The sequence below is a fragment of the Mastigoproctus giganteus genome, chromosome 7, assembly GCF_048544385.1.
Source record: "Mastigoproctus giganteus isolate SK-2022 chromosome 7, ASM4854438v1, whole genome shotgun sequence".
NCBI classification, from domain to species: Eukaryota; Metazoa; Arthropoda; class Arachnida; order Uropygi; family Thelyphonidae; genus Mastigoproctus; species Mastigoproctus giganteus.
The window spans coordinates 23,390,243-23,417,917 of NC_143581.1; the positions used below are offsets into that span (position 1 = coordinate 23,390,243).

Below are 27,675 nucleotides of genomic sequence, written 5' to 3' on the forward strand. Positions count from 1 at the left end.
TTCTGAAGTTAAAACCCATTCCTTTGCCTTATACTGCTGTTACCTCTCTCATCATCACCCACCGTAGAACTCCTTGATCACTTCCTGCTACTGGTTTCTCTACTGTCAGCCCCGTTATGTCATCTGATTCATGGGTGATGATGAGGTCTAGGATATTCTTTTCTCTAGTACTTTCCCTGACATGTTGATACAAATAACAGTCATCTAGTTTCCTTCATGTCGAGTTTCCTTCCCATTTACTCCAATTAATTAGAGGCAAATTGAAATCACCCATAATAAGACATTGACGCTTACTTGCCCATTCCATTCGCATGTAGAGGCTTTCGTCATAATCTTCACAATCACCTGGTCTACAGATTACTCCTACTCGCATTATACCTTCGTTTCCAACTATCTCGCACCATGCAGGTTCTATACTAGCATGTGAAACGTCTGAATTCGGGAAAGCTATCGTCGCACTCAGGCTGCTTCTGATAAGAAGCGTTACTCGAATTTTCTCGAATTCTCGAATATTCTCGAATAATAGAAATGTAATTCGCTTATTCTACGTGATAGAAAAAAAACGAGTAACGTTTCTGAAAGCAGCATGGAAAACTGAGTTAAAGCAGCTATTAGTTTACAGAGATCGAAAATCATGCAGAGTGGTGTAATGTGTCTCTAATCATTTTGTGTTCTCGGATGAGTCTTTGGAAAGGCGGATTGACATTACAGGTTTTCCAAACGGATAAGATGATACTTGTATTAAAGATCTGTCTATATAGTCAGCAAATAACGGAAAGCCACCAGGTTCCAACGTTGCCTTGAGTGCATCCAGTGGTGGTAGATGGAACCAGCTTCACGTACAGCTGCCCAAAAGAACTACTTTCAAGGGTACATAACAAAAATTGGGTAATTTCAATTTTAACTTCCCTATGACATCGTTGCTGGAACGTTTCAGCCCAATGTGGCTACTGATACATGGGAACTATTAGTATCTGTGATACCGTTGAATTATGAGCACTCAGTACAGATTCGCTTTAACATCGTACATCTTAAGTCCCATAAACAGAATTTCTGGGACAGGAAACTATGAATCACTTGCCTCAAAAAACAGAAAGAAATTCTCCTCGTAGAATTGGAAACCAGAACTGTTGCACATTTGAGCATAACTAAATGCACTTCAATATCACATTTCACTAAAATGTAATAATAACTTTATGTAAATTACTTTAGAGTCGACTGCATATTTGACATCTACGGTTGGTCCTCAATGAGGTTTTGTGTATGGCAAAAGCAGGATATGTACGAAATACCAAAATGCCACTTGGAACAGCGGGGTCAACACGTGATCCTCTTTTGTTCCACAGTGTGTTTGACATACTCAATAGTACGGTGATTATGATAGAAGTGTTTGTTTCCTATCCTGCTGTTCTGTGCGAAGGGATTATGAAGTTTTCATTTCCCGCGAAATATAGGTCACCAGCTACATTACAGCTATCAAATACACACACAGGCCAAAAAAATAACAACCTTTATTCAGTATCGAAAACGGCCGCCTTTGTTTCGAATAACAGCAATTCGTGGATTACATCCATGGACGGGATATAATCCCCGTCCATCGGGAGGACAGTGATTATATCCACGTGGTTTTCGCATTGGCCTCGTATAATGACAGAGTGGCAAGTTAGTAAATTGTAGGATAACATTACAGAATGTTAATTACATTCTGTACAGAGTGTATACATACGTACACGTTGCACAATACATGTACAATAATTGGAGAATATTCAGACTTTAATTAAAGAGGATATTATTATTTCTGTGTTACAACCCGATTCATTTTTGTACACATAAATGGGGATATATCATATAAAATATTTCGATAGTTTTAATAGTAGATGGTCATTCGAAAAGCACTCGGTTTAGCCAACTATGAAGGTACCTGATGTCTATAAATCCCGGGACCATTGCTAGTAGAGAGCCTAACGTCATTATTTATTTATTTAAATCTTAGGGTACAAAACTGTTGACACCACATTTACAGTGTTTGGTCAAGGAAAATAATTACAGTTCTTACAAAATGCATTGAAGTACACTATTTCGATTGAACGAATTACAATATTTACACTGAAAGTATTTCACCATTCACAAAGAGATAGTTACAAAATTTAATTTATAAAAACATAAACTATCTTTAAAAAAATTTAACACAGATGGATTTCACGCAAGTGGAAGTCAATCAGAAATCGCAAAAGCAGGAGCTGCATAACAGCAATAATGAAATCTTCTAGTTCAAGTTTGCTGGACGATGTTTTGGTATGCAGAAGTCTGTAAACCGCCTGTAAGGATTCGTTGAATTTGCAGTCGAATCCAACTTCAGTTCATTTTCAAGGAAAGTTGCGCGGATAAGTAAAGCTGTTGTGGTTTATTCCAAGTTGAGACTTGGGATATAAACGGTAAGTTGCTGTTGTGTGATGGTGGCACTGTGATGGCATTGTAAGTTGCCCAGTGCACAGCGGAATTGATTGGTCATAATATATAGGTCATAATTCAGGGACTTGTTGTGCAGATGGCCAAGTATTCCGCAGTATAGAAGTTTAGTAACAAGCAGGTGGGGGTGGCACTTTGGGGAATGCTTTGGCAAGCTCCATATAAATAACAACAAAGTGATTAACACAGTTTTCTCTATAAAAGATAAGGCTCGGCCCGTGTAGCGAGTTTGGTATAATAACCGTCCTTCATACACTTGGTACGGAGGAGTGTGAACGACTGTGAAAAGGCCCTGGTTCGAATTCCGTCAATGACCCAGAAAAAATTTCATGGGGTGTTTTTTTTTCTGTGTCTGAGGTCTTAAGCTTCACTGGTAAGGTCCAGCAAACAGTAAATCAACCAGACAATACATGCTATTTAGAGACATCTTATTTAGGCACAATATAGCGTAAGACGCTCATGTACTTAAAACTCTTCAACAACAACAATAAATTAGCCCCCAGTGTGACGGTAGCAGTGAATCTGGCTAATTTCGAAGCATAATTAGATAGATACCTTCTGGAAATGGGAATAGTATGAATAGAACAATTTTATTTTATGTTATCATTATATCTTTGTTGGCCGATTCAAAAAAAATCCACTTTCTTCGGCCTTAAGTGAAGCGTGACATTGCGGCCAAAGAGAGATGGACAACATGATATTGAAGAGAGCACCAGTGGGTAACTTTGAAACTTTGGAATTTAACAGCCATTGATGGAATAACTACAGTACTTGGAAGACAGTTTCTATAAGTTTTCTGGTATGTATGGACTGGAACCTTGGAACTCCATCAGTAAAGTTGCGGCTAGTTCTTTTCTTGAATTCGGACGTCATGTACAGTCTCTCATGGCATATTCTTTAAATATATCCTGAAGGTAATCATCTGGATTCAGATTTCGGCTCTGGGGTGCAAACGGCAAGAACACCACGCATTCTTCTAAAACTGTGTTTTTTGATACTGTGCATTTTAATAATACACTTGCGCCTCCTTTTCAAAAACCTGCCACATTGCACATAAGGCAGAATTTTACAGAATCACACAACAGACAAATAAATTTGTGGTCACTTCGACGCTAACTACTGGACAAGTCCAAACCACATAAAGCAGGTCCATTCTCACACTAGCACCACCGAACAGTGCTCAAATTTTAGTTTCATTAGCATATTAGCAAATTTTGCTAAATATTTAAGTTAGATGGATCAGCGGGGAGGGGAGAGAACGTATTTGGGTTCACTACATGCGTGTTCCACGGTAGGCTGCTTGTGTTGGGAAAAAAAAAAACAGAAACAAGGGTGTCATTGGGGAATAACAGAAATCCATGCATCTGACGCCAGCTAAATGAGCTAAGGAGTCAAAGTAATAAAATAAAATTGCTCCCAATCCGAAATACATATTGTATTCAATTTTAATGAAATAAGACCCATACAACTGTGAAATAAAATTCAGACAGTTTCCACAGTTCAATAATGGCACCTTTATGCGTCATAAAAGTTTCGAAATTTTGACTATACGCGTGGTTTGTTTGGAAGACCGATGCGCTTACATCGAAATACCGAATAGCAAAGTTTTCGTAACAGGAAATTCGTTGTATTATCATAAAGAAGATACACACGTACGTAGAACCCTAACAGCTATATAACACTAGCGGATGGACCTCTGAGTCATTGCAACCAGACACACCAATCATAATGAATCCCTGTTCGAGATTGTTGCAGATTGCAGTTGTGATCGCTGTTCCTCTTCATCTCTACTGTGCTTTGCCAGAAATTGTCTGTGGTGAAGAGCTGAGTGGACTGTGTGGCATTTCTTTAAGCCCGAATGGTGAGTAGCACCTTTTCACAATTGCAGTGATTTTTCTATTATAATTTCTTTCAGATGGTAACCCTTACTTAGGTTTTGGGCACATAAAGAAGGGGGGAATTATGGGGTTATTCTCACCTTGTCGCTAACCTCAGTGACTTATCTCTGGTGAGGACTGTATGTTTTTTATTCGGAAACTCGAGAGTTCTTCATTGTCCAAATAAGTAAAACCAACGATAGGGGTTTTTAATTTATATGCTGTTTGAAAATTAAGTCGGATCGCTCGTAGACCGGCGGTAGTACACCCTTATTAAACGCATTTGAACTAACTGCTACCAACTCCTTTTTCGCTTTTCTTTTAATATCTTGCACAACACAGATTTGATATCGGAATAAAAAAAATTGTTACTGTTTGAAAGACATAAATCAGAGGATTAATGGCTTTGTTTTTCTGTCCTTTTCTTCATAAAATCTCTCTGATAATGCGGATTAGGGAAAAGTCACTCCAAAACGCTTTTTGCAATTGATGTTAAATAATGAAAATAAATAGTACCATCAAAATCTGCATTGTTCTTTTACCTTAAGTGCTAAGTTTCATCAACATCCTCCATATAGTCACCGTTGGAGGGGTGCAGTTTCGTTGACAGGGTGCTAGTTTTTTTTGTGAAGGCTGCATAAGGTGATATTGAGATTAATCGTCTAACTATGTTTCACCGTGACAATCCGAGGGCTTTTACTTTATCTCTGCCATTAGACTTCTTAGCCACTTCTAGCGTTCATTCAGTCGTCACCCAAACACCTTATTCTCCAAAATTAGCGTCTTGTGATTTCTTTTTATTCCCAAAAGTCAAATATCTTCTCAAAATGAAAAAAATAGGAGGGGTGAAGAAGCTTTACAGGCCTTAATCGATGGTATAAATATAATCTCCAAAGAAGATTGGTCAAACTGCTTTGATAGTAGTGCGACGCAGTGTTCTTCTTTGAGACTTTGAGTGGTGATTCAAACTGAGTTCTTTACTCAGGAAGGACTGGCTTTTGTTCTTCAAAATGCCAATGTCTCCAATGTCCTGAAGTGGATATAATCGAAAATGTCTTTATTCTCCATTTATTTAATGTTTTGCTTTTTCTTGTACAACTTCTTCCATTATATTACAAGGCTAACAACATCTTTCTTATGCCACTCCTTTTATATATTACTTAGTAAATCATTCTCCGAGTAAATCATTTTTTTCCTAATAGATCAGGCTTGTCTCTCACATTCCAATCTTCCTTTTTTAACGATAAGATTTCCCTCTTAGCAACATTAATCTCTTTCTAATTAGATTATTTATCTTTTCTAATACATTAGCATTCATGTTTTAAATCAATATTTATCTCAATCTCTAAATTATGCCAACACCTTACTTCTGACTTGTCAGCTTATGACAGTTCAGTGTATCACATATATACATAACACTCTATAATCTCCCTGGATTATCCCACTTCTAAAACTGTTACCTTATTTTACGTTACTCAAGAAAATTTTCTACATCTATGAATCTTCCTCTCTCTACCGTTATCTAGGGAATCTTATCTTAATTACACATTTTTTTAAAGTACATATCTCTTATTATATATGTTATAATGTCCGTCTTATAATTCCTAACCTTTCCTTAGAGTCCTATAATTTACAAGTGAATACTCGTGTTAATTAGACACTTCTGAAACTGAACCGGATCTCTTGGGAGGGTCTTCCGTTTCTCAATGGGCTGTAGACTACGTCTGGATAGGGCATCACTGAGTCTCTTAGGAATTTATGGACTGGTCTCCGATACTGCTACTTAGCCTTGCTCTACTACTCTGCCTGGAATACACGCTCTTTCCTCTCCGGTACCGCTGGACTTTTTCGTAGCTACGAGTTACCTTTCCGGTTATTTCTGAGGGTTGTATACTTTCATCACAGGACACTTTCACTACCTTACGATGACGGACTAGGCTTATTTTCTCCTTACCAATATTTCTTCCATCACCAACCATATGACCAACTACTCGACTGTTCTCTTCTATCATGAAACTTATCAACCTTTCTTAACTTACTGACTGCACTTAAACTTAACTTACTACTCCATCTTAACCTTGTCAGAACTTTCTCAACTGGCTGACCTCAGTACTCTTGGCTACGCGCGCTCTCTTTTTGTTCTCTGAATTTGTGTACAGACCTTTTTTTGTTGGCCCACCTTCGCTCAGAAATTTAACCACTCATACCTCAATATTTAAATTTTCATCCCGACTATTCGCTAGTGTGAGTTTCCCATGCTGTCTCCATCCCCGCTAGATCCAACCTCCCATTTTAATATCAATATTCCTTTCTCAGCCCGTCTGTTTCTTTTGAAGTCTGCCGAACCACAGACACCTGTGGTTCGGCAGACTTAATTTAATCTCCCCCCCTATTTTTAACGATCCACTTTGTTCAATCTATTTTTTACTTTGTACAATGGCCAGAAATTAAAGTCCAGTGCTTTGTTTGCGTTGTTTTCTTTTTGTTAGAACAGATCCATCGAACGTCTTAGTTCTGTCAGATGTACAACTCAACTGTTCAACCTTTTTAAAAGCTACATTTAAAATTTCCACGTTGTTGTGAAATCTAAATATCTGTATGTAACTAGGCAGGTTTGTAGAGGGTGCCCTCATGGCTCTGTCCCAGGGTTCTCTCATTTCGAACGGAGTTTTTGATTTGGCTCTCTCGTACCTTAGATCACTGCAAAGTTATTGCTCTGCAGATGAGCTCATTTTATAATTTCTGTCTACTCCCTTGCTGGTATTCAATAACGTGCTAAATGTGTATCAGCTGGCTAACATGTGTTGTTGGACGAGAGAGAACAAGCAAACTGTAATTTCTACAATTCCTTCCGAAAGATCCACGTTCTACATAAAATGAAGATTCTAGACCAGACAGTGATCCAGATTAGACATAACTATTGCCTTGTAAAACTGGATAATCATCTTCTTGTCCGTGCTTTAAAATTTCTAGTAACCTGTCTGAACTGCTGATAACACTTTAGGTTGGTCTGTACAATTATCCCTAGACTCCTTCGTTCTCCATCATTCTGGTTGTGGTACCATCCAATATTTATGTTATTCTCGATTTGCTGATATCCATATGCAGTACCTCGCATTTTTAAATGTTAAACTTCAACGTCCACTTCTCAGACCATCTGTCTAATTTTTATAAGTCGTATTGCAGTAGCCTCTCTTCTGGTCCCCGTCATTATCCACCCTGACAAGTTTAGTGTTTTTTGCAAACTTAGACATGAAGCTTGATAGACATTCAATCGATACTGTTAATAAATATAGAAAACAGTAATGAAACTAGTAATAAATCCTTAGGGTTTATTGCTAGATAAACTAGATATGCTATTCATATATGGCGTATAAGGCCCATCCCTGAACCCTTAGGGATTAAGGGTTCAGGGATGGATGTTATAGTTTTAGTGAAGGACCGTTCCATATCATGAAAAGAGTAGATGCATCTAATACAGGGGTCACTCAATGTATATGGTCTTCAAGTAAAAATAATGTCGAATAAATAAAGCTTAAAAATTATCTGGGCAGGTTCAGCACCCGCCAGGCCGATAAAGTTCAGAGTGTACTTTTACAGTTCCATGTGGAATTGAATACACTTTGTAAAATGTTTCATAGCATTTTTCACGCTGCTTTCATAACTTCTTTGTTCTGGAATGATAATATTTCATTTTTTTCCTAATAAACCATAATAAATATTCATATTGGTTAATACGGAATAATTTTCTTTCAGCCAACACCAAATATTTTGAAGGTTACGGCAAAATAAGCTGTGGAACCTGCATTCTCCCGCTCGAGGAGCCACGTTGTGCAAATGAAGTTCCAGTCAACATTGTGCTGCATACCCCACAGAATCCAGATGGTGTAAACTTCAACAATTTCACCAACTGTTCGCCGATAAGCTGTCCAGCAGGCTCCAAAGCGTACTTTCTTGTACACGGCTGGCAACCCCAATTTACATGTCTGAAACAGCTAACGGTAAATCTCTGATATTATGTGTATTAGCTTTCTTAGAATTTGTGGTCCTTTGCTCACATTTCTTAGAATCCGATGGCTGCTGCCATTTTATATGCAGCACCAAAGATATATGATACCACCAATGTTGCATCTTCGATTTCCCTACTTGGGGATGTAAAGGATTGTTGTTCCTAAAAGCGTACCCATTATTTATATAATCACTTTGTTTTTTCATCTACTTTCAGCATAATTTATCAAATAAGCCCGGATTACAATTGAATTTTACATTAACCTTTGAGAATATTTCTATACCATTCTTAGAAATCTATATGTGATCTCTGTCTGCTACATGTCCTTTCCATAAAATATAGATCCATCCCTCCAAAAGTATCACGACTGTCCCACCCCACAAAAAGATAAAGATTCCAATTGAGTTATTTTTTAACAATCTTGTGGAAAGGAGTGGGCATGTTAGGAAGTCTAATAATTCCTACGTCATACGGAACTAAAATTTCAGAGAGATAGAATGTCCACTTATTAATAGCCGCAAGCATCAAAATGCAAGACCAAATGCAATTTCAAAGTTAAACCAAGACCCAGTTAATGAAAAATTTGATATGTCAGGAGTGGCAATTCTCGAAGAGGGTGCTTTAACTAAAACAATCCTTATGACAGTGGTCACATAGAACTACCACTCACAAGCTTCACGTGTAAACAACAAACTGGGCAGCGTAACCTGCAGTTCAGGAAAGCCGATGGTGTCCTATCGATGATTTATCGAACAATATCCTGTAGACATACAGAGGTCGTAGTCCCAGTTTACGGCCAAATTTGGAATAATATATCCAAGTGTGGAGACCTCGTCTGAAAAGATATTGACTTTCTTGAAAGGATCCAAGGATGGGCAACTCGCATGGTGAAATCGGTAAAAGGTACCATACGAGGAAAGGCTTCCATTATATGAACTATAGAGTTCAGCAACTGGACATCTTAGAGAGGTTCTGATTGAGGTTTATAAAGCTCTGAGAGGAGTTACTAAAATAAGTGAAAGCAGAATTTCCACTGTTATAAAGAATTCTAGTACTAGGGACCATATATTCAAATTACACAGAGAGAGGTTTATACTCGGCTGATGGAAGTTTTCTTTCAAATTGTCGACTACTGGATCAAGTTGCCTCCGCAGGTAGTTGAGGGTGTTTGAAGAAATTCGAAGGCCAACTGGATAGTTACATAAGTGAAGAGGGATAGCATAATTCATATTTTCTTATCTAATTACTACTTTTTTTTTCTGGTGTCTGTGCAACAGATGACCGAACGTTTTGGCTAATACGTACTAGTAATGAACCAAACGTAGTTTGGAATGGTTTTTCGTCCAGCAAACAGAAAATGTCCCACAGACCACACGCAATTTACAGACATTATACACAGAACAATATGGCCTTAATTGCTAATGATCCTAGCTATTTTGATTCAGTGATGCTGCTTATTCTATCAGAAAGCTATCTGGCTCAATCCAGGAAATTCAGCTAGCAACCTGCGCGTACGTAAGTATCAAGCAAATTATTGGGACAAGGCAGTGTTTGAGTAACCGAATATATAATGTGCATACAAATTCTCCAATATATTCAGATTATTTATTTATAATTTTAGGAAAGCTTGTTTATTTTTGTACTTTGCAGTTTATAAGTTTTTCATTTCTCCAGGAACTCAGAGACGCACTTCTTCAAACTCCATCGACTTGCGCAGTTTTTGTAGTGGACTGGAGTGAGGGTGCCAATGAGTGCTATGCACAAGCAGCGGCAAATGTAGAATACGTCGGTGCTGTTGTGGCTAAATACATCGACACAGTAGCTGTAAGTATGGACTCCATTTATCTCATTCAATAGTTCATATTGCAGTGGGCGAAAACGTTAGAGTATAAATATAACTTTTGTGCATTTAAATAAAGTAACTTTTAGCAAAGGTATATGAACGTATGTGCGCCAACTCCTAAAATTTCTTTCACTTAAAATTATAATTCAAGCTCAAAGACGCATTTCCATATAGAAATCTCAAATAGCCAAATTTATTTACTTACTGGGACTGTCTTGTCTTCACGCATGAATTTCTCCTTTAAAGCTCATAAAGCAATTAAATCTTTCACCGCATAAAGTGCCTCCACGAAAATTTCTTGCTTAGCTTGAATCGTGTAAAAACATTATCTGAAAGAACAGGGTTTCACAAGGAAACTGGAGATTTTAAAATCTCAATAATTAACTAAAGAATTGGTATTTGACAAATTACAAACATCTCATCGTACAGGACATCTTACAGTACATAATATGCCATTTCTTTTTGTGAACATAAAATCCTCGAGGTTACTTGCGTATCTGCTCAGGCATTCTTCTAATAGTCCAAGCATGTTTCCCATGACAGGGCGTAGCATCTCCAAAACAATTCCGGATATTTCTTTATGAGTTATTTCTTCCAGCTCATCCATATCGTGTGGCGATGATTGTACTTGCTTTTCAAGTGCCCTCATAAAAAAACCCACATGCTGACAGGTCTGCAGAACTTGGAGGCCAAGAAATGTCACTATTCCTGGAGATGATGTGGTTATTAATAAAGAATGGTACTGCCTCCATTGACTTTATGGTAGTATGAGACATTGTGCCATCTTGTTGAGACCAATTAATATTGATCTCATTGAGTTGAGAAAACTCACAGCGGCCTGAAGTAACATTTATTACCCTTCTTCAAAAAAAGGGCCAGTAATCGTTTTCAAAATCATCATAGAAATAATCGTCTTAAAATGGCCAATTACGGTCTTCAAAAAAAGGGCCAATAATACACTAAAATGAAATTGTACCCACACTGTTTTTTCCCTTCACTGCCCAATGGTTGTTGATGGAATTGGCGACGGTTTCCTTCCGATTCCACCAATAAGGAAAGTTGTGTTTATTCACAAAACCCTTTAGATGAAAGTGAGCTTCACCATACATCCACATTAGAAATAAAGTCTTCATCATAGTCCATTTGAGTTAAAATTTCTTGTTAAAGGTTTTTTGGGTAAGAAGTCCCGGAGGTTTTAATCCTTGGAATATCTGTACTTTGTAAGTCCTAATGCAATATTAGTCGTATGCTCCTACTGGATTAGCTCACGCCGACGTTCAGAACTCTGGACTTAATGAGTACGGTCCTGACTGATGCGATATTAAAGTACTGGCGTTTTTTATTCCTCTGGAGGCTTCTTTTTGGGTGACCAATCTCTTCAAAATTATGTATCCTTTGTTTAATGGCATGAGCAGATGCAAAAGTATCTCAAAGCTTAAGCTAAAAGTGAACGAAAATTAAACGTCGAGCGGCTTCGTAACTGTAGTTATTTTTGTAATTCCTTGAGGGCAAAACACATTGAAAACCAACCCACTCGTCCAGTGTTACTAAATGGCATGATGTGGACAAGGGTAGATCGGGTGACGAAGACATGCCCACCACATGGAACCCACAAAACTGGATTTTAAAATGACTCGTTTCTTTGACCCGCCCTGGTAATGGCATAAATAGCAAATATCTGCTTTGATGCATTAATAATGATCTGATAATATTTCGAGTATAGAAAGAAACGATAAAACCATGAAGTAATGTTCACAAAATGCTTTTTCTGGATGTTCAGAGCAATTTTGGTATTCGTTTTCTGTTTATTTTCCTGAATTTCTTGGTTGTTTAATGCCTTAATAATTATTTATATTTCAGGATAAATGTATACCAAATGACAGAATTTCTTGTTTTGGACACAGTTATGGCTGCCACGTATGTGGAGTGGCAGGATTGAGGACCAAAAAGCAAATGTACGCCATTTACGGTAAGTATCTTTTCAGTTGAACTGTTAGTATAACGAAGCTGCAGATAAAAACACCAAAAAGCTAAACATAATGAATAAATAAAGATTATATTCGAATGATGATCAAAGTGTCTAAAATCACAAAGAACATTTTCGGTTGTGTCATTTATTTGCTTCACACAACCGTTACTACAGAATTATCCGACATTTCACCCTAAATTACGAACACCATTTTACCTTACAGTGTGGACAAGCCGTGGGTTCTAATCCGGTTAAGAAGCATGGAATTTTTATGCATAGAGTTAGTCTGCTTTCGGAGAACATTGCATAGTTCACATCTGTTTTTTCATTTGGGAAAACTTGCAAATCTGCCATAGAATTCGCAATCACCACAGATCATTGATTGCTTCATTTCAATTTTTTTCCCTACATAATTCAACCTCCTCGTCCACCAATGAAAACTTTAATTAAATACCGCAGCTTGTTCAATTAATCATGAAATCCATCAGTCCTTTCTCTATCCAGTTCCTTAGAGCAAATTAGAAACTGTATATAGGTCTGTGTTTTTTTCAAATTCTTCTTCTCACATTCGGTAGCATTCCAAGGGTTGAACAACATGCTTCCTTTCTCTACTTTTCAACCCCCAAAATCTTCCGATGTTTTCCCACACAACCTTTCTTAATCTCAACCAGAAAAAATGATGCTTTTTTTGGAATACCAGAAGTTAAGGTTTCCATTCTTAATTTGAAATCTAGCTTTTAAGGTTTTTAGCAACGTCCTAACTGTTTTAAATTGTTTTATTCTTCCTTACCATAATCCCATTCCTTCTGGCTTTGAATTCGAACGGGTAGACAGTTTCTTTCAAAAGTTTCTCGATTCTACTACTCTTTGTATTCCAGCTATCATTCTTGGAACAAACGTTACAAGCTTTAAATCCCTTCCCCTAGATAAACTCTAATTTTTTTAAGGACGGACAGGTGTTCTACAAGGCCTTTTCCTCTTTGGGAAAAAATTTAATCCAAAGAAGATCAGCTTTTAGTTTCGTACACAGTTAAAGATCTTTGCAACTCAAGCACAATGTTTTAAGCTATCAAATGTTCAACCTTTTTAACCGAAAAAGAAAAAATAATAATCAGCGCGTATAACAAAACTGTAAATTACACACATGTATAATACAGAAATTATAAATATTGTAAAAAGGTATTCAAACCACTCAATACAGTGAGCAATCTGAACCCATGCTGATCCAAACCATATTCTGGATTAAATGATTTTTAATAAGATAAGTTTATTTTCGTACTAAATACAGAGGTTGGAACGCCATGAATCCATATGAATTAATGTTGTTAAAGATGGTTTTGTGTAGCTCATCCACTCCTGGACGACCTGTTGAATTGTTACCAATCAACGTGTTCTTCTGTTGTTTTCATCAGGGCATCTTGTTAGAGAAGAAACAAATTTTCAGTTAAACCACTGAAGAAACAATTTTCTATTTGCCCAAAATACGCAATCTTCGTCTTTATCAGCAAAACCTTCTTCAGCAAGCTCTCCAAACTTATCTACTCTTATCATCTTTGTAAACTTGTTCAGAGCATACTTCCCTTTAAGTTAACTTTTCAATAAATTTAAGTCAAACGTAAACTACAGCAGAAACATACTAAACTACAAGTGGGACCCTACGTTGCCCTCCACCACCGCTGGGAGATGTGCCGAGCTGCCCATTTTAATCTGGTCGGCCTCCGCCATAGCGCTTCAGCTTCCTGACAGAAACCAAAAAAAAAAAACAAAGTTTCGAAGGAGTAAGTAAGGAAATATGGAAGAAACGTGGGACAGAATGCAGGCCTCGGAAAAAGTGAGCCTACTAGAAATGGAAACAGGGAGTAGTGGGGAAGTGTACTCGCCCCAGGGGGAGAAAATCATGAGAGACAGATGCTCCCAAGGAAGTGCCATATGTAGCCCACATGGGAGATATCAATCCTCACCCCAGAAGGGGTTAGCTTGTCAATCAATCCCACGACGAAGTATTTATCGTTACCAGTACCTATTCGGGAGAGATGGCCCGAAGTTTGCATTCTGCCAAGACTTGCAGTTCAAAACACCTGGATGAGCAGGGTGTGTCCACATCAGCTAGAAGAGAGGTTGCAGAGAGCAGTGAAGGAGAAATTCAGCAGCAAAAGAGAAAGGTCTATCCTGAAGAACAGAAATTCCACCCACAACAGGCAAAGAGCCATTGTTAGCACAGTCCTATCCATAAGTCAAGTCATTTAATTTAGCAGAAGCACACAGCTGGTGTAGCCTGGAAAAGCGAGAGTCTAGAGTTGAATAAGTGACCCTAGAATAGGAACACATCAAAAAATGACTTAGAGACGAAGGCAAAACCATTATAGGTGACAGGGAGCTGGTTATTGGATGATTTGGGGAGGAGTTGATGCCAGGATGAGGCGTCTTCGCGTGGAGAAAGAAGTGCCAAATGTGGTAAAACCTGTGAAAGCATGTTTCGAATTGATTAGCACATTAACAAGTTGCGTAGTATTCAGGTTAAGATCTCGGAGTAGTCTTAACCGAGGATCAAGATAGAAGGTGCAAGAAGAGATTAAGTGTTCATTTGAGGTAACACGACCATTTAACGATATAAGGGATCCAAGAGAACAAACGCCGTATCACGACAACAAGTATAGTAGCTTGAATGGTGGTTAGAGACGGTCTGGATAAATGGATTCATTAGGTTCAATCCAGTCGTTCCTCTACCATTGGTGGAAAATTAAGTGAAAATCGAGACTTGTCAGACAACACAATTCGTTTGTCGCACAATTTTTAATTTCTGCCGTTTCGTTCTTGAATAACCGAATATCTTCCTTTTTGAGCTGCTTCTCCTTTCGTCTTCCACTCAATATATATTTTTGAGGTGGCCCTTTCGACACACCAGTGATTTTCGTTTTCTCAAGTACGAGTAAATTAGCGTTTAATTAGAAAGGTAAGAAATTAAAGTACATCGTTCATTGATAAGAGTTTAAAATTTCCACCAGTCATCTACAGAATTCGAGCCAAGATATCTAAAGACGAGTGGTAGAGGGTAGGTATGTAGGGTTCACTAAGCTGTCACGGGCGACAATACAAAAGCTATACTCACTGCCTCAAAAATTAGAAACCTTTTTAAATACTGGTCAACAGATAATTGAAATTTTCAACATGAACCGATCAAAAGTACCCTTGTATGGCTGACATTTTCCTAAGATTTTTAAATCGGTCCGTGGGGAGGTTAGGGGATCTTTTCGATTTTTAGAAAGATGGTATTAATGGAGCACTATTAATAAGAGCAACAGTTGAAAAAACAAAGGAAATTCAACAAGAGGTGCACAAAGCAACCGTCTCAATAATATTCAGTGAGTGCAGGACGAAAGGAAAAGCAGCTCAAAACGGAAGAAATGCAGCAGAAAGTCTGTACTCTTAGAATAAGATCGTTGGCATTCAAAGTTAATTGTGGATCAGATTAGAAACTCCAATGTGCAGAAAAATGAGGAAAGAATTTAAGTTAGGCAAATAAAAACCAATTTCCATCCAAAACATGCGACGGCAGTTGAGGAGTCTGGGTTTGGGAGATCTTTCGCCTATATGAAAGCCATTTCTTTCTGTGAAAAATCGCAAGATTCGACTGGAGTGATGCTGTCAACGCCATCTCTTGATTGTTTAACATTTGAGAAAGATCATGTGGTCTGAGGAATCTCGATTTGCACTTTTATGAGCAAATGATAGGGCGAATGTATGGCATGAATCCATGAAGCCATGCATCTAGACTGTCTCGTGTCCATCACTCCTGTCAAGTTGCAGGCGGTATCGTGGTATGGTGTATCTAGCTTTATACAAAATCACCACGTAACGTCCTCCCCCGATTGTATTAGGTATGGGGTATGTTCTGTTGGTATGGACTAGGTACACTGATATCATTAGGAGGTCGTATTTCTTCAAGTGAATATCTTTCTGTCGTGTGGGCCAAACGTTATCCTGCATTTCTTCATTTTTACTCGGATTGCGATTAATTCTATTCAGACGACAACACAAATCCACCGTGCAAAAATTGTATCCGAATGGTTTGGGCAATATTCACAGGACTTCTGACATCTTCCCTGGCTGCCTCAGTTTTTAGATTTGAATCCAATTGAGAATGTCTGAAATATTTTGAGAAATTTGTCTTTACAGGTCTCTACCCACCAGAATACTGCAACTGACAATTATCCTACTGGAAGAATGGTCAAATCTGACGCCAGATTTCCTCAAATAGCGTTTAGGTCATGGTGGGTCGACCAGAAATGTTCCGCGATTGCGGAGTGGTCAGTGTCACCAAGGCGAATTGATCTGTCATGCTTTGAAAGGCGGCCTTGAAGGCGTCTCGAGCTCCCCCCTGTATGGTCAATGTATACCACGATGTGTACCTGCTGCATTTGTCACAAAAGGTGACTCTTCTAGACATTCAACAAAGGCTTCTAATTTTTTGCCCACTGATTTTATAATAAGATATGCATATAAGATTAATGGCATTTAATAAACGCATTTATGAATTGAATTTCACTTTTTTTATTTAGGTTGCGACTGTGCCACCGCATGCTATTCAAATTATGAGGACAGATATCTGAATGCCGCGAAATATTCAGAGGATATTAAAACAGGAGGAGGAGGTGATCCTTGTATAGGTAAAAATATGAATCGTTTTATCATTGGACATTAATTTATTAAAATTTATGGTTGAAATATTCAGATTCATATTCAGTATTTGAATTAAGTAATAGTTAATAAGATTCTTATCTTTGTTTTCAAGGAGAGAGAGAGAGTGCACTAACCTTCGCGGGAACCCCTAAGCTATTTTACAAAGGGGTTGCTCAAATATGTGTACTTTTCACTTATCATTCGATGTGTATAGGAAAGCCAAATTAAAGCTGTTTTGCAAAAGTAAATCTGCAGCTATGCAGGAATTTCTCAATTGAAACGTGGGCAGGGCAAATCTGGATTTACCATCCGAGTTCACTGACAGAGTTGGCAATACCAATGGATGCAAATATTGGAAGATTTGTATCTTATAATGTCATAAATACTCAAAATAATGCAAGCTATCATAATGAGGCGCGCCATAGACACCTCTCTCTTAATCTTTGATTATTCGTCTGTTTTAATCGTTGGCTTTTCATCTATTTTATCTCTACTGTGAAATTATAATCTTATTTCTATTTTTTTCACAGAGACTTTGCCGATTACAAATTTCCCCAATTTTATGAAGGAGAACTACTATTTCAATGGGGGAAGGATTCAGCCGAATTGTCCTGTGGGTAGTTTGGTTCTCTGTGATCCAAATAACGTGACAATCATTAATCTTATTAAGAGTGGTAAGCAAACATTTTTATTGTCATACTAGAAAAAAAAACACAAACATTTATTTTATTTCTATTTATAGACTTTAAAAGATATTTGAAGCAAAAGAAAGAGTCGTTAGACGTGTGTAGATTTAACTGCTTCATCTGAAAAAGAAACACGAATTATAGACACTGGGGCCACGTTATATGTATTATTTGCTATTATTACTTGTGAGCAATACACAACAAAGCTGTTGAGGATGGCAGCTGAGCGAAAAGGAATAAAAATGGGAGAAAAGAAGAACGAAAAATGGGAGAAAAACAAATCAATATCTTTATGCAAACTGTTAAGAACCTGTAAAATGAACTACATGTTACGAACGAAGATTCCAGCCAACAACTTCATTTGCTTTATTAGGACTTGAATTGAAGTATAAACCACCAATGAAGATAATTTATTCCAATAATTAATAATTGGTTGACTGAATGAATATTTCCTGCAATTCAATTGAACTTCTTTCCTCCCTGGAATCTTAATATATGCCCTTAGTTTTTGAATCAATATTAACGATGAAAATTCACCCCTGCCGCTTCTCTTTCACCGTTCACAACCTTATACACCCCAGTCAAATCATCTATGGTGGCTACTTTCCATGCTCTGTAGCCCAAATATTCGTAGTCTTTCGTCAGTTGGTCAAACTTTTGATGATCTCTAAAGACGAGTCAGTTTGTCTGTTTGTTGGACGAAAAACCCGAGTTTCTGGGAGAAAATATCATCGAACCTTCGACTGAGATCAAATAGAGGGTTGAATGGGGGTCCAACTTTATGTAATCCAGAGGCCAGAAATAATTCTTTGCTTGGGAAATAGTTCAAATAATCGAGAATCTGTTAAAAGCAATAATGGTGTTTACATTCCACTGGATGTAACTTTAGAAAACGTGTGTTGATGACATTTTAACCAACCATTCTTCCCAGCACTAGTGAAATGACTATTTTTGAAAACAAATATGGGAAAAAAGTCAATAAACAATAATTGTTGTTATTTTTTCTTGAAATTTACCTTTCAGATCGCAATACACAATGGATTATTCTGGTGAATGGTCCATTGTGTTTTGCTGAAAGAAAGAAATTCAGTTTTCCTGAAAGAAAACTGAATCTCTTTACTTAGTCATTACAGAGCAAACTGGACAAGACTAGCATCGGAAATGAGTGTCAGCATGGTTTTGTGAAGGATGATCTTTGCTCACTAATCTGGTAGTGGCATATTATAACAAGGATGTTATAATCACTTGGATGCGAAAAAAAATTAACCTTTTTGTACCTGGAATTTAGAAGACTTTTCGCTAGAGTTCTCCAACAGTGATTATTTTATAAATTAAACTGGATCAGGATAACGGAGTAGCTCTATCAATGAATTAGGGCTTGGTTGAAGGATAGGAGACAGGCTTGAGAGTGAGTAGTGAACATGTGTTCCTCAAAGTGTGGTGCAGTAGCAAGTCTCCGAAGGGCCTTGCACTGTTTCAAATGTCAAAAATATGGACACTCGCTGACTGCATGTTGAAATACACCGACATGTGCCAAATATGGATCCAAAGAACATCAGATCGAAGACTGCCCAGCTCCAAATCCAAAGTGTACAAATTATAAAGGAGCACATCCTGTCAATGCTTGGACTTATCTTCCTAAATGAGATTGATGGGAGGATAAAGAAAACCTCAAAGAAGAAAATAATACAGTATATATCCAGTAACTAGAATTTTAATGAAAAAGAATGAAGCTTTCAGGGCAAATAGACCATTTCTTCAGCAAACGTATACAGATTATTACAGAATATGGACGTTTTAGATTGAATTTCAATAGACATAAGAGCTTTGCTTAATCTGGTGCATGTATAGCTGCGAGATTGACATTCATCTGCTAGATTGGTGTTCATTATTGGTATACGGACTTGTGTGGGCTTGCTGCCAGCGTTTATCAAGCTTCAAGACTGTCGATTCCAAGATAGGGTTTAGCCTCGTGCCCTTACAGCGGTTCAAGGTTTTTGAATTGCATGATATGTTCAACAATACCAGCCAAAGGGGTTGGCAGAAGTGTCGAGATTGGTCGATCACTTCGTAATCGCGTTTAGGTCATGGTGGGTCGACCACAAATGTTCCGCGATTGCGGAGTGGTCAGGGTCACCAAGGCGAATTGATCTGTCATGCTTTTCAAGGCGGTCCTGAAGGCGTCTCGAGCTCTCCTCTATATAGCAACTGCCACAGACTTTGTAAGTTACGCGGTATACTTCTCTGCGCATGTAGCACAGTGGTATCGGTAGTCCTCCCTACACCGGGTGGGAAAGGCCAGGGTTCGAATCCCGTCGATGACGCGAGGAACTTTAATGGGCTTTTTTCACTCCGTGGCTGAGTTAGTCGGTCTCAGGCGTAGACAGCAAGGTCCCCCCCCCACAGAGACTGGGGTTTTTCGTCAAGTAAACAGACAAATCGACCAATTAACAGACATAAGACACAGCACGGCAGATGAATTTAATTATTTGGGGGTCTAAATATAATATAATAGTCACTACTACGCGGTATACCACTCTGCTACGCAAAAGAGGGGCGATTGGAGTTTTCACTTTTGAAACCAGAGAAAGAAAGGTCCTACCAAGTAATTGGACGCATTTTAGGTGGTATTCCGGGAGGATTTTCGAGGTCTGGTCCGACATGCCCGAATATAGGCAGTAGGCATATTGTCATGTGGGGATGACGGCCTCGCCGGTTTGTAGTAAGCACTTGTCTAATGTATGGGTTGGGTAACCACAATTGACCAGGTCAGTTTTTACTGTGGAAATCTCGGTGCGCATAGCTTCCTCTGAGCTGGAATGGCTCCAAGCTCGGGAAAATATTGTGCATGCGGTGCAGTGCTGTCGAGATGGCAGGGGGGCATGGCCAGATCTGTATTTGGTAAACGACCTACATCACATTGGCTTACAGTATGCCAAGGTTTCCAGGTGTGAGCCCTTTCACTTTACTAGGACATCTAAGGTTGGAAGGAACCCTTCCACTTCCAGTTCTAAAGTGAACTGGATCAATAGTGATAAAGAATTGAGATATTCTAGTAGTGTTGCCTCTTAACCACATGGGATGGCGGTGAAGATGTCATCGACGTGTCTGAACCACATTTAAATCGGTACGGGCGGGCTCAGGAATACGTGTTCCTCTAATTCCTCCACGGCGATGTTGGCCATGACAGAGCTGACCGGGGCACCCACAGCTGCACCGTGTCATTACCTTCGGGATTCTCTGTTTAAACAGGTACACAATCAGTATTCATCCAGTTCACTTTAGAACTGGATGAATACTGATCTACTACTAGATGGTCTCAGGAGAAAGTAGCATTGTTTCCCCACACCTCGAAAACTCAAGCAAACAAAAGGGCCAATCACAACAGATACGCAAATTACAAACACCTTTGTAATTTTACACCCTAAAACAACCAACCTACCTTCCCACACTGCGTAAAAAAAGGTTCGAAAACAAACTGTTAATGTTCGAGGAACTTTTATTGGCTTTTTTCACTTTTTTCACCAAGTCTGAGTTTCACCCAAGCTGAGTTTGTCTGTCTCAGGAGTGGACAACAAGGTATTTTACTCTAGAAACTCGGGTGTTTGTAGAGTTTCAGGCGTATCTGCATCTTAGTACATATTGCGGCGTATCATGGACATAATATACATGGGCTGAAAGTTCCCACTTGACGTTGGGTGGAGTATTTAACAAGACAGCTTTTTTATCGCAATAGCCGATGATGGAATAGGATTCCACTCATGTGAGTAAAAATGAAAGAAAGGTTAAACTGGATTCGGGAACATCAATATTGGACAGTGTATGATTGGTAAAACGTTGCGTGGTCTGGTGAATATCGGTTGATGCTGTTTCACGATGATGGGAGGAACACAATATGGCGTAAATAACATGAATCCACCATATAAAATAAATTTTCTGTTTATACTCCGGGACGACCAAACGGTCAGAGGAGTTCACAAGATAGACAGAATACAAGAAACAGCACCGTATTCAGTAGTCACGGGCTTGAACCCCGGTCACTCAAGGCACGTGTACTTATGCACCCGCGCGCCTGACCACTAGGCTACGGCGGCCTTCTCAAGTGCCAACAAGCAGGCTGATTGGCGCTGAATAATGGTATGAGCTTTTCCATGGTAGGTACATTGGACTCCTTGATTCAAGGGGAGTAATATTTGGATATCAAAGGTTTTCTAGAAATTGATTCCAAAAGGCGCATTCCTTCATTGCTGAAACCTATCTATCTGGAAGGGATTTTTCCAGCAGAATAATATATTAAGTCAGTAGATTATACAGAACTAGTTTAATGAGAATTCAACCTACTGCGGTGTCTCTCTAGTCACGAGATCTCAGTCCATTTGAGCAAATGAGCGATGAGGTGGGATGCGCTCTTTGGAGTTATATGCAATTGTGCCATTTCGAAATATTAAGAGAAATAATTTGAGTTAACGTAGAGATTCATCCCTGTGACACGCTTTCGCCGCTTTACGAGACTGCTTGCGAAGAAAAATGTTGCATCATGGACACTCTTTGCCTGCACAAGTACATTGAAACTATTCCTTGCATTAAATAATGACATTTATTTTTCCTAAAAATGTATATAACTAAATAATATTATTATCATATTACGAATAACCACTAACTGTTCTTTTATGCAATTTCAGCGGTGAATCTCTTTTACTGCAATCATTTCGAATGCTTTAGATATTACATCGAATCTCTGACAACTACGTTTTATGCAACCCAGTGTCAGCAGTGCAATTTATGTAGTCTCGCCCCGCCATGTTTAATTGGTTGTAACAAAGCAGGATTCGGGTTTGAGCAAAACACACACAGTGGAGACTTTTGCGTAAATACGTAGTGGAGCTTGTTGGGGTAAGTTACTTTTATGTCCCAGTTTATTATTACTTAAATTATGGCTTTTGAGTGTTTCAGTGTTTCTTTTCAGTGTTTCTTCTTACTTCAAGTTTTCCTCACAGTGATTCTAGACATTTAAAACATCACTGGGTTGGGAAGTGGTACATGAACGTTTGGTTTCCTTCCCTGGTCATAATTGGCCTCATAATAAGCAATTGGATGAAGTGGTCAAGCGATTTATCTTGGAAGCAATTAATGCGTTTGTTTGAGCTGAAATAAAGATGCTCAAGTGGGAGACCAGAGAAGTTAATGATTCAATTGAGAAAAATAAAATATCGCGGGACAGTTACAGACTATCGCGAGATACTGATCACTAAAGAGAGAGTTAAAGTGGAGAAGAAGAATGCCTTTCGTGGAAGAGTGAATACAAAAAAGAAGACATATGTCAGATAGTCCCCATATTTATATCGAAATGGAAAAATCACAGATAGCACGGTAGAGGTGGAAGACAATATAAACAGGTATTTTTGCAACAATTTTTACAGTAGAAAGACCTTGCGAACCACGAGCCACCAGTCACAAGAAGTCAGTTTGTATTAATTCAGTAATACTAGGGATTAGTGTTTTGACAATTGTTTCTCATTTTCCTTAATGACATTGATAATAGAATATATGAAAATTTACATTAGCTTTAGCAGAGGCATATGATGCAAGACAGCAAGCTTATACATCATCAGCAAAAATGCAACTCTTCCCATTAAATCCATGCACTCTCTCCAAACGTTGGTCCAGTTCTTTTTCCTTTTAATGTATTTAAAAAACGTTTGTCCGGTTCTTCCTGCTTTTAATTTATTTAAGCTATCAAATTCCACAACGGCAGTTGAAAGTTTGTTCCAACAATTTACCACCCGCTAACTAAAGGCAAATTTCCGCATATCTATTCGACAATTGTCTTTCCTTAGTTTGAGTTTTTCCCCTCTCAGGTGCTGAATATCAACAATAGGAACAGTGTCATCAGCATTGAGCCTGCTGAATCCATTCAAGGCCTTTTTCAACTCAATCAGATCACCTCGCAGGTGCCTAGGCTTCAGACGCTGCAATTTGCAAAACTTAAGCTTTCTTGTTAAAAGCACCCCTTTCATCTCTTCACCAGTCTTGATGCCCTTCTGTATACTCGTTCTCCAAACTACATCCTCCCTAAAATGAAAACTCCAGGCCTGTACGCAGTATTCAAGGCGTGGTCTGACTATTGCCTTATACAAATGGATAACCAACTCCTTAGCCCAGCTTTCTTGCAAAATGACTCGATTTCTTTGAAAAGACTCCATGACCTGCTCTGGCAGCCAGTCTGCACTGCTCTAAAAACTTCATATTTGACTGCACAATTACTCCCGGTCTTTTTCATTCTCCACTGCCCTGAGTGTAGTAGCATACAGTCGGTATGTTTCTCTGAAGTTTCTACTACCATATGCAATACTTTGCATTTATCAACGTTAAACGACATCTCAGCCCATCTGCTCAAATTCCCTAGATCCTGTTACAGTAGCATGCTGTCATTACTGTCATTAACAACCCTACCATCGTTTGTATCATCGGCAAACTTGGACATTAAGACTGATATGCCTCCATCGCTATCATTGATAAATATACAAAACAGCAATGATACCAAAACCGAACCCTGGGGGACTCCTCTAACAATAGCAGTCTGTCTATCTTCCCACACTCAACCATCCTTTTATCTATTGTAGCAACTTGTCCTTAATACAATTCTGCTCCAATTTGTACAGCAGTCTTCCATGTGCAACAGTATCAAAAACATTCTTGAAATCCAAGTATATGATATCAAAATTATTTTTTGTTTCCAATTCCTTTGTGACCACATCATGGTATCAAATCAAATTGGTCAGACCTGACTTCTCCTTAACAAACCCATGCTGTGTCTCAATTATTACTGCAGTCGTTTCCAGATGATCCTGTAGTGCTTCTTTAACCAGTGATTCTGTTATTTTCCCTCGAACAGAAATCAAACTAACAGGTCTGTAATTACCCATGTCACCCTTTGATCCCCCCCTTTGTGAATTGGACATACATTTGTGCATCTCCAGTCCGCGGGAACCTCCCCTGAGTCCAAGGAAGCTCTCATAATTATGGCTAAGGGTTTGCTTAGTTGCTTTGCCGCCGACTTTAATATAACTGGATAGATCCCATCCACCCCAGGTGCTTTTCTTATGTTTAACTTCAACAATTTCTTCTCTATTTGCTCTCAGTTATTACAAAATCATTTCGCTTCCTGTTAGAGTTTAGTAAACTTCTGTTCTCGCCTTCCTTACAGAATTCCTCATATGCGAATGTAAATGCAAAATCCTCATTCAGTTTGTCATCTATCTGAGCAAGATCATCAACAGTCGACCCACAGATAAGAAGTGGATCAATCTGATTCATCCCCTTCCTTCTAGAGGTTATATAAACAAAGAAGTTTTTGCTGTTTGTCTTCGTATCCTTTGACAAAGAGTTCTCATATGCCTTTGCTTACCTAACATCCATTGTGGCTTGAATTCCCAGCGACATGCTTTCCAGGCTGCAGTTCAATCCAATTGAAGCAGTGCAAGAATCACTTCCACCTCTACCTGAGACTACTTTTAATCTATTAGTCTGTGCATCTCCCAAAGCTAGCAGTTTACTGGCTCACCTAACGCTGCCTCCATTGCATTAGCAAATGTTATCGCACCCTTTCTATTTAAGTGTATCCTATCCCTGTAGAAGCAGCCTCTCCTATTAACAAGCACAGACCACGCTTTGAAAAGTTCCACCCCATGAACCTTCACAATCTCCCCAGGGCTGAATTCATTGACAAGGCTCTCATCATATACTCCTCCCTATCTTGTCTTTTTTCAACGTTGACCTGTACTTGTTAAGTAAGTCCACAGATCTACTACTCTTAACGTCAATAGTGTCAACGCGTACAACAGTCTCCTTTTGTGCCCTTAAAAGATGATATCTGCTCCACAATGTCATACCCTGGTCCTGTTCCTTATATAAAATAATACTGAGACCGCTTTTAGAATACAATGTTCACGTCTGGAAGCAACGCTTGAAGAAAGATCGCCGCGAACTGCAAAGCTTGGAAACTGGACATCTGAAATGATGCCTATTAGAAATATGCCTATTTTCATTGGTAGTATAGAGAAGAAGCTGGTGGCACAAAGTTTTGGGGAGTGAGAGAAAGCTACCCTCAAGTTTACCTTTGGACAACATATTGGGGATCACTGGAGTGAATTCCCTGTCACCGTGATCGAGGCGGACAGTTTAGTAGAGTTCAATGCAAAACTGGATGGTCACTTTCAGCTTCGAGGAATGTGTCAATGATTCCAAATTGCAGACAGCACCTTATGCCGTCTGCAATTCTTTTGGAGGGGTGTGTTCGGTTCCCTTCGATGACTGGAGAAATCTTCCGATAATCTTTTCATTCAGGGATGTATTGACTCGATATCAGTCAGAAAGAGGGGTGGTTTTCCCTTACATGCAGATCTCAACCTGAAAATGTACAATAAAACGCATGAAAAACTTTAATAACTAGTAGTATTTGTGGTCCAAAGTTCAACGTTTTTCGACATTTTCCCAAACTACTGTTTCAAATAATAAAATTATGACTACTATTTCGTAATCTGAGCCTCAATTGCTTTTATACAATATTTGATAAAGAAATGAATCCGAAAGAATATTTTACTTCTGTGGACTCAGTTAAAGATCTACAAATAAATATTTTCTCAATTTCTTTTGCAGACTTCTGTTCTCCTGATAAGAAGAACGAATAAGAAAACAATGTCAAAAGACCAAGCACTCCTCGAATTTCAGGGACCCCAGTATTAGTTAAAAATTCATTATTTAATTATTATTATTTAATAAGTTATTTTGACCCGCATATAAGTTCTGCTTCTGAATGAATGTACTGCAATTATTTACCTTGGGATGTAATGGAAATGTAATTCTTAAAGGAGAGATTTAGGAAATGGAACTTAGTCCTCTTTCTTTGTATTTTATATGAAATAAAGTTTTCCTTTTTATGCAATTAAAAGATGTGTACGATTCTTCTTTCACTCCATGAATGCTGCTCTCCTGTGATTTTGTTCAGAGTCTTGTACACGTCTTCTGCCCTCGGATTCACATTCCACTGGACAGTTTAAACCAATATCAAAATCAACACTGCCATTTATTTATTAAATTTCTCATTCGATGAATACAGTGGAATTTATAAATTCGAAAAAATGGGAAAATGACTCGCATATTCACATAAATGTTACGCTTATTCTGTTGTGAAACTGGTGTAGTCAAGAAAAGGTTGAATTCCATTATGCATTTTAAAAATAAATTCATTCTTAAGAAATTATGAAAGTGTAGTAATTGTATGAAGAATTAGAATAAACTTTCCATGCCTGAAAGATGATATAACCGTTGAATTGTTAAATGAAAATAATGAATTTTCAGACCTGACTAAAATTCCATTATTTTTTTATCAAATAAAATCGGCTTAATTTTGTTTCCGAAGTACACCGATGAAATTTTAAAATAAATCGAGGAAAAAAAACTGTATAATAGGTGATTAGTTCATAAACAGTAATACGTAGTCCAATTTTAACACCGCATTCAAAAATTCTCACCCAAATTCAAATTTTATTTTATTATGTGTAGAATTCGAAATATCCTAAAAATTACAAAAAAAAAGGTCCTGATGACAAATTGGTCTACATATAAAAAATTTGGAGCAGTGCAGCCCATAAGCTTCTAAAATATAAAAGCAATGCGCAATGTCCATTTGCTTAGTATAAATGTTCATTCCCGATTATACCTTAACTTTTGTCCACCAGAATATAATAAAGAAACTTGTTTTGAGCAGAGTTGCATATCAATATATTCCGATCCCATTCATATTATCTCTTGTTGACCCAGCCAAAAGTGTCAAACAGGAACGAGAAAGATTAGTAAACTAACCAATCCACATCTGCTAAAACAGATGAATAGGGACAACCAAAGGCGCCATTACCAAAAAATTCTTTCCACGTGTTGTTGAGCTGTACCCATTTAATTCATTAAATGGTTTAGTCCCAGTCGGTATATGACGTTATTTATTACCGACCTTGGTTCAATGAACGACAAACTCTCCTCAATGGGTATAGTACACGATCCTCGCTACCTCTACAGGCTCAATAAACCTTGGGAGCATCTCTTCTATGAGTGTCCGATCTAAAAGAGGAGGAGAAATTGTTGAA

The 27,675-nt window shown here is 38.3% G+C and overlaps 1 protein-coding gene across 1 annotated transcript; it reads left to right on the forward strand.

The window, feature by feature from the left end:
• Window positions 1–4,197: 4,197 nt before the first annotated feature.
• Window positions 4,198–26,263, forward strand: LOC150082647 (pancreatic triacylglycerol lipase-like). The gene is made up of 8 exons (XM_090378227.1): window positions 4,198–4,330; window positions 8,103–8,347; window positions 10,030–10,179; window positions 12,059–12,167; window positions 16,727–16,834; window positions 17,378–17,521; window positions 22,216–22,426; window positions 26,192–26,263. The coding sequence occupies exons 1-7, from the start codon at window positions 4,198–4,200 to the stop codon at window positions 22,410–22,412; spliced, it is 1,086 nt and encodes a 361-aa protein (XP_090234353.1). The 3' UTR covers window positions 22,413–22,426; window positions 26,192–26,263.
• Window positions 26,264–27,675: the final 1,412 nt, after the last annotated feature.